This window comes from Dendropsophus ebraccatus, chromosome 7 (assembly GCF_027789765.1).
Source record: "Dendropsophus ebraccatus isolate aDenEbr1 chromosome 7, aDenEbr1.pat, whole genome shotgun sequence".
In the NCBI taxonomy this organism is placed as follows: Eukaryota; Metazoa; Chordata; class Amphibia; order Anura; family Hylidae; genus Dendropsophus; species Dendropsophus ebraccatus.
The window spans coordinates 95,719,981-95,732,006 of NC_091460.1; the positions used below are offsets into that span (position 1 = coordinate 95,719,981).

Genomic DNA, 12,026 nt, shown 5'->3' on the forward strand with positions numbered 1-12,026 from the left:
TAGAATATCAACAAAAAGTAATTTTTTTTCCAGTAATTCAATTCAAAAAGAGACCTCATATATTCTATAGAGTCATTACATACAGAGTGAACTTTTTCAAGCGTCTATTTCTCTTAAAGTTAATGATTATGGATTAGAGCCAAGAAAAACCCAAAAGTCAGTATTTCAGAAAATTAGAATAATGAACCCAAAACACCTGCAGTGGCTTCCTAAGTGTTATAAAAGGTCCCTTAGTCTAGTTCAGTATGCAACACAATCATGGGGAAGACTGCTGACTTGACAGATGTGCAGAAGGCAGTCATTCACGCACTCCACAAGGAGGGGAAGCCACAAAAGTTCACTACGTAAGAAGCTGGCTGTTCTCAAAGTTCTGTATTAAAGCATATTAATGTAAAATTGAATGGAAGGAAAAAGTGTGGTAGAAAAAGGTGCACAAGGAACCGGGAGAACTGCAGTCTTAACAAGATTGTAAGAATATTTGGGAGAGATTCACAAAGAGTGGACTGCTGCTGGAGTCAGTGCTTCAAAAGCCACCACATACAGACATCTGCAGGACATGGACTACAAGTGTTGCATTCCATGTGTCAGGCCACTCCTGACCAATAAACAACGCCAGAAGCGTCTTACCTGGGCCAAGGAAAAGAAGAACTGGATTGTTGATCAGTGGTCCAAGGTGCTGATTTCAGATGAAAGTAAATTTTGCATTTCATTTGGAAATCAAGGTCCCAGAGTCTGAAGGAAGCAAACTCGCCAGACCTTAACCCCATAGAGAATTTATGGGATATTGTCAAGAGGAAGATGAAAGACTCCAGACCCAACAATGCAGACGAGCTGAAGGCCACTATCAAAGCAACCTGCACAACACCTCTGCAGTGCCATCAGCTGATCGCCACGATCAAGTATTGAGAGCATTTACTGTACAGACTTTTCATTTGGTCGACATTTCTGTGTTAAAAACATTTTTTTAAAGTTGGCTTTATATAATATTCTAATTTTCTGAAATACTGACTTCTGGGTTTTTCTTGGCTGTAGTCCATAATCATTAACTTTAACAGCAATAAATGACTCTATAGAATATATGAGGTCACTTTTTGAATTACTGAATTTGTTGTTGATATTCTAATTTTTTGCAAACCACTGTAGATATTGCACTGTTAGAAAGTCCTATGCTTCTGAGGAGGGACTTATCAGGATCCAGGCAGATATATGAAGTTGGCCTTGATTCGGATGGAACACTGAGCCCTGAAAAAGAAGGTCTTTGAATAGAGGAAGATAGATTGGGTGATCTTCTGACAGCTTCTGTAGTAACCTGAACCAACTCCTCCTTGGCCAGAAGGCAACTATTAATATCATTGTGGTATCCTCTGAAAGAAACTTCTGGAGTACCTTTGGAATTAGAGGGACAGGAGGAAGACTATAGACTAAGCAGAAGGTTCATGGTTGTGTTAGAGCATCCACTGCTAGTGGTTGGTCCCTCTGATCTAGGGGGAAAAAGGTACTGACCTTCAGATTTAGTATGGTCACAAAAAGATCTATATCTGGATTCCCCCATCGACTGAAAATTTGATTGTGACGATTGACAGAGACCCACAAATACACGGACAGGGTGAAGCCCTGGAGCTGAACCCACTGATCTGTCCCTGCCTTTTTAGGAACCTTAGTCCTTAATAGGCTGGCCCCAACCTGAAGACTGCTGCTACACTAAATAGGTGCAGAGACACAAGACAGACAGGACACAGGACAGACAAAACACAATAACAGAAGGGTCAACTAGCCAAGTCAGTAACAGTCAGAAATCGCAGTACCTAAACAGATAGCAAGGGGAAAGTCAAAGGGACAAAGCCAAAGATCAGAATAACCAAATAGCAAAACCAGTTAGAGATAGCTAGTGTAAGCACTTAACAAGTTAGGCTCAATAGCAGTCAATGAGTGTTTGGTATGGGTAGATCCTTAAGGGAGTTGAAGTCCCAGCCGCCGGTCCTGATTGGGATAGGACTTAAGCTTCCCCCACATAACCCAGAGCTGACTAGCAGTTGCACCTACTAGTCAGCCAAATCAAACATATAACTCAGCTGAATGCTGCTGCTGCTGCTTATCAGTGTCAGGAGCCAGGCAAGCTGGCAGGCATCGGCTACTAACACTGATTGGAGATGTCATCTTTCAGGCACCTTTCGACAGGTATGAAGCCTGCTCAAGTAGTCCGTCTGAATGTTCAGAGGTCCCTTCAGGTAAATGTCAGGAAGGGATTTAATATTTTTTTTTTGCCCACTGAAATATTCGGCAAGATAGGGACTGAGGAGCACTTGGCATCTTAGGTGAGACACAGCTGACATATTGTCTGAAAGGACATGAACATGCAAGTTCTTTCAGATAATTTTGACCTGTAGAAATGCAGTCTGAACTGCCATCAGCTCACAGTAGATTAACATTGCAGTAACCTGGGGGTGCCACGAATCCTAAAAAAATACTGTGAACCTATCTGGACACCCCAACCTGTACTGCTGGCATCCATGGTACACTGTTTGATCAAATAGTTTGCTAAGATCCTCATTTCTATAGAGCAGGTTTTTATTGTGTGTACGCCAGGGGGAGTATGCGCTTGTAAGCACTTGCACCTGTAAGTTGCTGTTGCACTTTCTGTTCTTTTGTCTGTACTTAAGACACATGCAGTGTGCAAACTACAGTGTGAACAGAGGCATAGGGGTGCTGCCAATTTTTGCAAAGATTCAGGCAAGTTAGACCTTGCACACTTAGACAACTCGAAGGAAAGCCAGGCGGCATCTTATACTCACCACCAGAATCACTTAAGTACCTGGAAAATGGAATCTCCAGCATGTGACATAGGCAACGTGTGAACATCACATCCAGAGCGCATGCTCATTGATATGGCCAGGTGATGCCACTTTCAGGAACTGACCACCACCAGGCTCAGCGTCTCAAAAAATAGGCTGCAACCAGGCGGCCTCTCTCCTGGGACTCCAGACAGCACTGAACATGGCCAGAACAGGCCAGAGGACATTTCCAAACCCGAGGATCAGAATGGAGCAGGGTCCCCATGGAACCAACCGCTCATCCCCTGAATCAACAGGTCCAGACAACATAACGTGGAAGGATCGATCTTCCTACAAGTAATAGCAGTCTTTCTTATGTGCAGGGTTTTCCCATCTTCACAACGGATCCCCCACCCACCTCTCGTGCCTGCCCTCAGCTTTTAACTGCGCGTCGTGTTTTCCTGTCCCTAGGGTATGTCATTACTCCTGTGTGCCCATCATACGGTGTATGTGTGTGTGTGTGTGTGTGTGTGTGGGGGGGGGGGATTGGGGTAGGGGGGTTAGTTTGGAGAGAAAAACTGTGTGTGGGCTTTTCTCTCCGTTTCCTCCTTCTCCCCTCTCTCAAGATGGATCCTGTAAACAAGTCCCTATTTGCAACTTTGTAATGCTGGAAAGGGATAATCACAGTGAGTTCAGTGAGGTCAGCAACCTGACCCCAAATTAACCATCAAAGCATTACAAAGAAGCTACAAAATTGTAGATAAAGCCAGCTAGGTACTTGTTTACATTAGCTGTCTCAGAAGGCAGACAGAGAAACCTGGCGTAAGGAGACCCCCCCCCCAAGAGGAGCTATGAAAAGTTATGTTTGAGCTGAATAACCCTTTAAGAGGTTAAAGGTACAGACAGAGATATAGGATCTTCACAATTTCAGGGGACAGGACCAGGCCTGAGCCATTTGATAGTAGTACACATGCATAGACCCTTTCCCCTTACTATGCTACAACAGTACTGGAGAGACTGAATTAAACTGAACAGGCTGGCACTGTAAAATACTAACATAGTTAAAAAGGTTAAAAGAAGACAAGAGTCCATCAGGTTCAACCTAGAGAAACCCTACTGTGTTGATCACAAGGAAGGCAAAAACCCCTAAGAGGCAGATGACAATTGCCCAGTCATAGGGAGAAAATCCCTTCCCGACTCCAATGGCAATCAGAAACGTCTTTTTTTCTAAACTAAAAAACCCCAAGCTTGATAACCTGTCCTGGTGTCCTTCTTATATACCAGTGCCCAAAACTGTACACAGTGCCCACAATGTTGGTGGATGATTTACAGTATAGAACAATAGATGGTGTGTGGGGGGAGAAAGGGGTTTATAGATACACTGCCTTTGCAACGTACTATACGAGCAGAAAGGAAAACAGAGACGGGGTCACAGCAAGTAATGGATTACATTATAAAAACATAAAAGGTCTAAAGAGTTAACAACTGCTAATGCTGATGACGGCAAGGAAAATGGATTACAACAAGAAAGGGGTTACATTACAAAAGATTCCCTGGTGTATGCTATGAACTGCTGCTGCTGTGGATGATGATAGAGAGAATGCAAGAAAGCGCTCAGAAAAACTGAAACTACCTGCAGTACTAGTATAACATCTGCACATATAGCAATTTCTAGGCATTCAGCAACATGCTTAGCAAGCATTCCAGTAGTAGATTCCAAAACCATGTGATTTGTAAAAGAAGATTTTTGAGAAGATCTCTATGGGTGAGTACACTATTGAAACTCACTTATCTTATCTTTCAGTCACAACATGGACCCTTTGGAGCAGGTAGTCAGGCTCCAGAAGCATACATTCAGTCCAGGCTCTTTCCTGCACATGGCACTAGGTAAGCTTGCCCCCACTTCCTGTGTTCCATCTTGTTTGCTCTGCTGCTAGAGACAATAGTCCCCTAACAACAGGCAGTAGAGAGAGGTTTGCAGAGAAGTGAGACTCGGGTAAGGCGTCATTTTTAGTAAATGAAATAATTTCAACTATGTTATAAATCAGCCAGATAAATCAGAAGTTGTTTAATAAGACAGTGACCTTTTAAGTTCATTGTACATAAAACATTCATGCTCAGCCTAATGCATGGTAGACCATAATCCATAGTTCTCCTCACATTATGTCTGTCTGTATTGTTTTCTGTCTTAATGTGAACAGTGAAGAAGAATCCAAGTACATTCCAGTTACAATCCTATTTCATCCAGTCTTGTTGAGGAAGGATTCTTATGAAGCAACTCGATGTGTTTATTCATTTGATCTCTAGTTGCAGTTGAAAAGCTACACAGCATACATCTGTAGTTGTCTCGCGTATGCTCCCAAATAATGCGACTGTTGGTTGTATGGCCTGGAGGAAAGCAAGAACTATGTCAATTATGTTGCATCAAACATAGACATATGACTATAAACCATCATTTTTGCTTTACATCTTTATCTCTTGGTATTGGTTTTTACAGTCTTGTGGTTTATTGATAACCTCTGTGACATTTATATAATCCGGACTAATTTATTGCATTTGTGATATCCACTGAGGCATTTATGCCAATGGCAGTCATTCAGCAGCTATTACAAGGACTTCTTAAATCCCTACAATTCTACAATAAAAGGGCTAAATAGAAGCTGTCATTAATAAAACATAAGATCTGTGAAAAATTACAGTTGGCGTGTATTGGTAAACAATAAAGCATACAATTTTACTGTATTTTTACTACCCCTTTAAAATCATATACATTGGTTAACATGCTACCTGGCCATGTGTAATCGGTGTTTGCCTTGGACTTCTGTGTGCCCTTGGATTTACAGCACGAGTTTGATGCACAGAATTGGTCTGGCTCTATTTAAAATGGCTTGTGGTGTTAGCGAAAGACACTAAAGGTAGAGCTGGGCGATATGGCCAAAAAATAAAATCTCGTTTTTTAAAAGCTTTTGGAGCTGGGGGTGACAGAGGGGACCCCTCCTCCTCTCACCCCCAGCACACACGCTCTCCTCCTGGCCGCACATGGAGCTCCCTGGTCTCTGGAGGAGGCCGTGGGGACTGCAGGGTAAGGTGATCGCATCGCTGCAGGTCCTGGGGCTGTACAGCAGGATTGGGGGTTTGCACTGCACCCCCTAATCCCGCTGAACAGCTCCAGGATTCACAGCAACACCTTACCCTGTAGTCCCCGCGGCCTTCTCCAGAGACCAGGGAGCTTCATGTGCGTCAGGATTGCTAGGGGGCGGCTCTGCTAGCTTAAGTGGCTGGAGGCCGCCTGCACCCGCCGCACGCCTCACCGCACCAGACCGTCTGCCACTGCATGCCTCACCACCCGCAAAATCAAATTGATTCTAAAATTCTGGGTGAAGTAATCAAATTAATTTAATTAATCGCTCAGCCCTAACTAAAGGTATAATTTCTTTACACTACCACTACCATTGTCTTCCACAGGAGAGGGGACAGGTAAGAAATCGCAGGGTATCAACCTCCATGCCCCCTGGCAATCGGTTTCTTTGTCTTAAATGGAGCCACAGGCATTCGTTTCTTCCTGGCAGCTCCATGGACAATGAGCATTCTAAACCTATTGCTGTCAATAAAGTGCTTCCAAAAAGAGGTAGTAGTAGATGATGACTTGAAACCAAATTGCTACTATTCTCATCTCCTGACAAATTGGAAAAGTGACAAGAACAGCGGACATTGTCTCCAAGAAGACACAGTTTTAGTCAAATTTAGTTAGAAGCCTCAAAAAATGCTAATTTTGCCACAACACTATGCCTGCCCACAGCAGATTTTCTGTTAGACAAATGTACTTAGGGGCACATTTATTAACAGACACCCCTTCTCCGTGGTGTACGCCAACCCTATGCCGGCTTGCCTGATGGGTGGGCAGAGGGCGGAGTAACAATGGCCGGGGAAAATAGGGTGGGGCTTTAAGACTGGCGTATAAGTACGCCAGTCTTGATGAATGTCCCCCTATATGTAGTGTGTACACCTTATAAGAAATTTGGCTCTAATCACGCCAACTATCTTCTGTACTTTGATGAGTATGGATCAGTATCTGCCTTCAGCTTCAGCTGTTCCCCATATTTAAACTATGTAGTGTAAGGGTGCGTTTACACAGACAGATTTATCTGACAGATTTTGGAAGCCAAAGCCAGGAATGGATTTGAAAAGAGGATAGATCCCAGTCTTTGCATAATGACCTGATCCCCGTTTATAGTCTGTTCCTGGTTTGGGCTTCAAAGATCTGTCAGATAAATCTGTCTGTGTAAATGCACCATAAAGCTGAGGTGTGGAGTGTGCACAGGAGTTGAACCTGTTCCGTAAAATGATGGTATTAGCTGTGTTTTACAGCTGACGTGTGTGATCCCAGATGTTTAACCACTTATGGTGCGTTTACACAGAGAGATTTATCTGACCAATTTTGGAAGCCAAAGCCAGGAATGGATTTGAAAAGAGGAAAAATCTCAGTCTTTCCTTTATGGCCTGTTCCCTGTTTATAGTCTGCTCCTGGTTTTGGCTTCAAAAATCTGTTAGATAAATCTGCCTGTATAAACGCACCATTAGCGTACATGCCCCATTTGCTGCAGCATTTGTTGCAACTCTGCCCTACAACACAATTTTAGAGTGTGTAATAGCAAAGCAGTAAAAGTCTAGTATAACTGCAATTTATATATTGCATTGCATAGCATAAGTGATTGAATGTTAAAGGAGAACTTCAGGTAGGGACCCAGGACTTGGGGCGAGATGTGCACGTAAAAAGTCCTGTCTCAAGACCAGAACACAGCCGTGGACCTGAGCGTTGGAAAGCGGGCAGCAGCAATGGAGCCAAGGAGGTAAGTGGATGTTAATTTTTTCACCCACCCCCTATTGGGCATTTTGGACAAAATTAGTTTTCCATTGAAGTGGAAAAAAAAAGTTGCTTTAGTAAGCAGAGATGAAAAACTAGAAAACCATTAAAAAAAAAAGACATGTAGCAGGTAGCGGTTAAAGGGAAAATGAACCCAGCTTGACTAGCAGAAGTAGCTATTCAAACAGACAGCGACCACCTTATCTCCGTCAATAAACGCATTCTCTCTATTACTTGTTTTAGTAATGCTGCAGCTATTCTCATTCTTCCTGCCACTTATACAGTATATCTGAAGGTTTTATTCCCCTCCCTAACAGATTTTGCCATTTCTGCCTCTTTTGAGGTTTTAACAGCATATATAATCTGCTCTGCCTCCTTCTGTATAATTTTATATGTCTCTCTGTCAGAGGTAAACCAGTCTCTTTATACCTCCTCTAGGTCAACTATTTTTCCTTTAGAATAGCCTTAACATCTCTAGTAAACCAGAGAGGTTTCTTTACCCTTTTGCTAATTTCTTGTACATGAAGTCTAATTGCCTTTAATATGGCATTTTTTAGTACTGCCAGCGTTCAGCTCACTCCTAATCAAGTTCAACCTACAGAAACCATACTATCCTGACCCAGAGGAAGGCAAAAACCCTTATGAGGCAGATGACAATTGCCCCATCACAGGGAGAAAATTCCTTCCAACGTCCTATCACATGAAATCTAATGTCCATAACATGTAATATTATATTTTTTAAGAAAAGCATCCAGGCCTCCCTTGAAAGTATTAACCCCTTCCTGCATAAGGACGTACCTGCACATCCAAATCTGAATGCCGTCTTAACAAAACTATGGGCCCCTGGGCACAGCTGCGGACTGGGCCCCCCAACACAAGATCAAGTCCCCGCATCCCCCTCACAGTGTTGCTGTGCAGCCCCATGTGGAGAAAAAGAAATAGAATACCCCCCTGCATCCCCCATATAGAATAGCCCCCCCTGCATGCCCACATATAGAATAGCCCCCCTGTGTACCCTCATATAGAATACCCCCCTACACCCCCCCATATAGAATAGCCCCCATGCATCCCCCCATATAGAATAGCCCCCCTGTGCATCCTCCCCTTATAGTATAGCCCCCCTGTGCATTCCCCCATATAGAATAGCCCCCCTGTGCATCCCCCCATATAGAATAGCCCCACCCTGTGCATCCCCCCATATAGAATAGCCCCCCCATGTGCATCCCCCCATATAGAATAGCCCCCCCATACATTCCCCCATATAGAATAGCCCCCCTGTGCATCCTCCCCTTATAGAATAGCCCCCCCTGTGCATCTCCCCATATAGAATAGCCCCCCTGTGCATCCCCCCATATAGAATAGCCCCCCCTGTGCATCCCCCAAATATAGAATAGCCCCCCTTTGCATCCCCCCATATAGAATAGCCCCCCTTTGCATCCCCCCATATAGAATAGCCCCCCTGTGCATCTCCCCATATAGAATAGCCCCGTGTGCATCCTCCCCTTATAGAATAGCCCCCCCCCTGTGCATCCTCCCATATAGAATACCCCCCTTATAGAATAGCCCCCATGCACCCCCCTATGTAGAATAGCCCCCCGTATATCTCCCCTTATAGAATAGCCCCCCCTGTGCATCCTCCCCTTATAGAACAGCCCCCTGTGCATCCTCCCCTTATAGAACAGCCCCTTCTGTGCATCCTCCCCTTATAGAACAGCCCCTTCTGTGCATCCTCCCCTTATAGAATAGCCCCCCTGTGCATCCCCCCCTTATAGAATAGCCCCCCTGTGCATCCCCCCTTATAGAGCAGCCCCCCTGTGCATCCCCCCTTATAGAATAGCCCCCCTGTGCATCCCCCCTTATAGAACAGCCCCCCCTGTGCATCCCCCCCTGCATCCCCCTTATAGAACAGCCCCCCCTGTGCATCCCCCCTCATAGAATAGCCCCCCTGTGCATCCCCCTTATAGAATAGCCCCCCTGTGCATCCCCCCTTATAGAATAGCCCCCCTGTGCATCCCCCCATGTAGAATAGCCCCCCTGTGCATCCCCCCCTTATAGAACAGCCCCCCCTGTGGCCACATGTGAAGGGGTTTTAAAAGAAAATAAAAAAAAATACAACTCACCTCTCCTCGGGCTGGATCTTCAGTTGGCAGCAGCTTCTCCCTGCTGCTGCAGCGCGACGGCTCCTCTCTCCACTCAGGTCCTCAGCGGCGCGTCAGGGAAGTGACGCCACCGCTGGGGACCTGATGTAGGTGCCTGCAGACGTGGCACGCGGCACGTCTGTGGCTCCTGGGGAATCACTGAGGCCCGGAAGAGACTGAGGGAATAGCGCGGCGGGCAGGCCGCGCTATTCTCTCAGTCTCAACTACTGCACCACTCGGTGGTGAGGAAGACCGGACCGGGCGGCACATGCCCCCCGGCCCAGCCCGCCCCTGGTCTTTCCCTTTCTGCAGGGTAGGCGACTGCCACTGGGGCCCCACATGAGTCATAGGGCCCCCGGGCAGCCGCCTACCCTGCCCAATGGGAAAGACGGCCCTGGTGCCGGCACGTCATCAGGATGACAGGGGCGCAGGAGCTGCGCTCCTGTCATCCCCGGCGGGGCCCGGCTGTCAGTGATAGTCGGGCACCTGCCGGAACTGCCGAGTTCCGGGCCGTGCCCGGATCTCGGCAGTTAACCCTATAGGTGCTGCGACCGCAGCCCCTATAGTGCTAGAGGAAGGGAGAATCCTCCCTTCCCCTCCATCGGGGCTGTGCGGTGAGATCGCACAGTCCCGATGGAGCTGTGGCGTCAGGAGGCTTCCCCAAAGCCTCATGATGTCCCAGCTACGGAAGCTGGTCAGGCTCAGCTTAAGTCTGATCAGCTTTGCCTTTTGCAGGCATAGTGTATTGCAGTGCTGATGCACTGCAATGCACTATGCCTTTAATCAGGCAATTTTACAGTAAAGTCCCCATGGTGGGACTAAAACATAAAGTGTTAAAAAACGCACACACAAAATACATTTATAATAAAATAAAATTTACACATAATCCCCATAGCCCAGATACAATAATAAATGTAAAAAAAAATAAAAGTATACATATTTAGTATTGCCGCGTGCGTAATGGCGCTGGCAAAATATCACATGAACCCCTTAGTGACCACCAATACGTATTTTCACGGTGGTCACTAATGGGCTTTATTCCAATACGTACACCTTTTACTGGCGTACGTATCGGAATGCTCTGCCGCCCCCTTGCGGCGGCAGAGCAGGGGATTAGCTGTCAGTGTGACAGCTGATCTCCCCCTGAAACTACCCGGAGCGGAGGATCCTGGGATCATGACAGCGGCATGTAATGGGTCAAAATGCTCACAACACACCAAGATGAATTTTTGGAGGGGTGTACTTTCCAAAATGGGGTGATTTATGGGGGGGGGGGGGTTCTATTCTGTTGACACTACAGGGGCACTGCAAACGCACCTGGCGCTCAGAAACTTCTTCAGAGAAATCTGCACTGAAAATGCTAGTTGGCGCTCATTCCCTTTTGAGCCCCTCTGTGTGCCCATACAGTGGTTTATGCCCACATATGGGGTACCGTTCTACTCAGGAGAACCTGCATTACAAATGTTGGGGTGCATCTTCTCCTCTGTTCCTAGTGAAATTGAGAAATTTCAAACTAAACAAACATATTGAAAAAATTAAATTTTTGCATTCTTACTGTCTAATTTTGAATACTTTCCTCTAATACTTGTGGGGTCAAAATGCTCACCACACCCCAAGTTGAATTCTTTGAGGGGTGTACTTTCCAAAATGGGGTGACTTTTGGGGGGGTTCTATTCTGCTGACATTACTGGGGCACTGCAAACGCACCTGGTGCTCAGAAACTTCTTCAGAAAAATCTGCCCTGAAAATGCTAATTGACGCTCCTTCCCTTCTGAGTATGGATTGTCCGAATCTTCCGAGGTTCGGGTTCGTATGAACCCGAACGCTCGGCATCAGATTCCCGCTGTCTGCCCGCTCCATGCAGCGGGTGGATACAGTGGGAGGACCTCCTGGAAAACTGGGATACAGCCTATGGCTATGGCTGTATCCCAGATTTCCAAGCGGTCCTCCCGCTATATCCACCCTCACCACAGAGCCGCCAGGCATCCGGAATCATTGCAGAAAGTTCGGGTTCGTACGAACCCAAACCGAAACAGGTTCGGACCATCCCTACTTCTGAGCCCTGCTGTGTGCCCATACAGTCGTTTACGCCCACATATGGGGTACCGTTCTACTCAGGAGAACCTGTGTTACAGATTTTGGGGTGTGTTTTCTGTCATGTTGCTTGTGAAAATGGGATAATTTAATGTAAACAAATATATTATTGGAAAATTTCTATTTTCCTTTTTTACGGCCTAAGGCTAGGTTCACACT

At 45.9% G+C, this 12,026-nt stretch overlaps 1 protein-coding gene across 2 annotated transcripts in view; it reads right to left on the bottom strand.

Moving 5' to 3' along the window:
• Nucleotides 1-4,824: 4,824 nt before the first annotated feature.
• The window catches only part of LOC138797583 (zinc finger protein 414-like), an 84,141-nt gene continuing 76,939 nt past the window's right edge, over nucleotides 4,825-12,026 (bottom strand). The window contains exon 6 of one of the 2 annotated variants that reach the window (XM_069977925.1): nucleotides 4,825-5,159. In XM_069977925.1, coding sequence (XP_069834026.1) covers nucleotides 4,999-5,159 — 161 coding nt within the window. In that variant the 3' untranslated portion in view covers nucleotides 4,825-4,998. The remainder of the gene's footprint in view (nucleotides 5,160-12,026) is intronic. The other variant, XR_011363953.1, reaches the window with a different exon arrangement.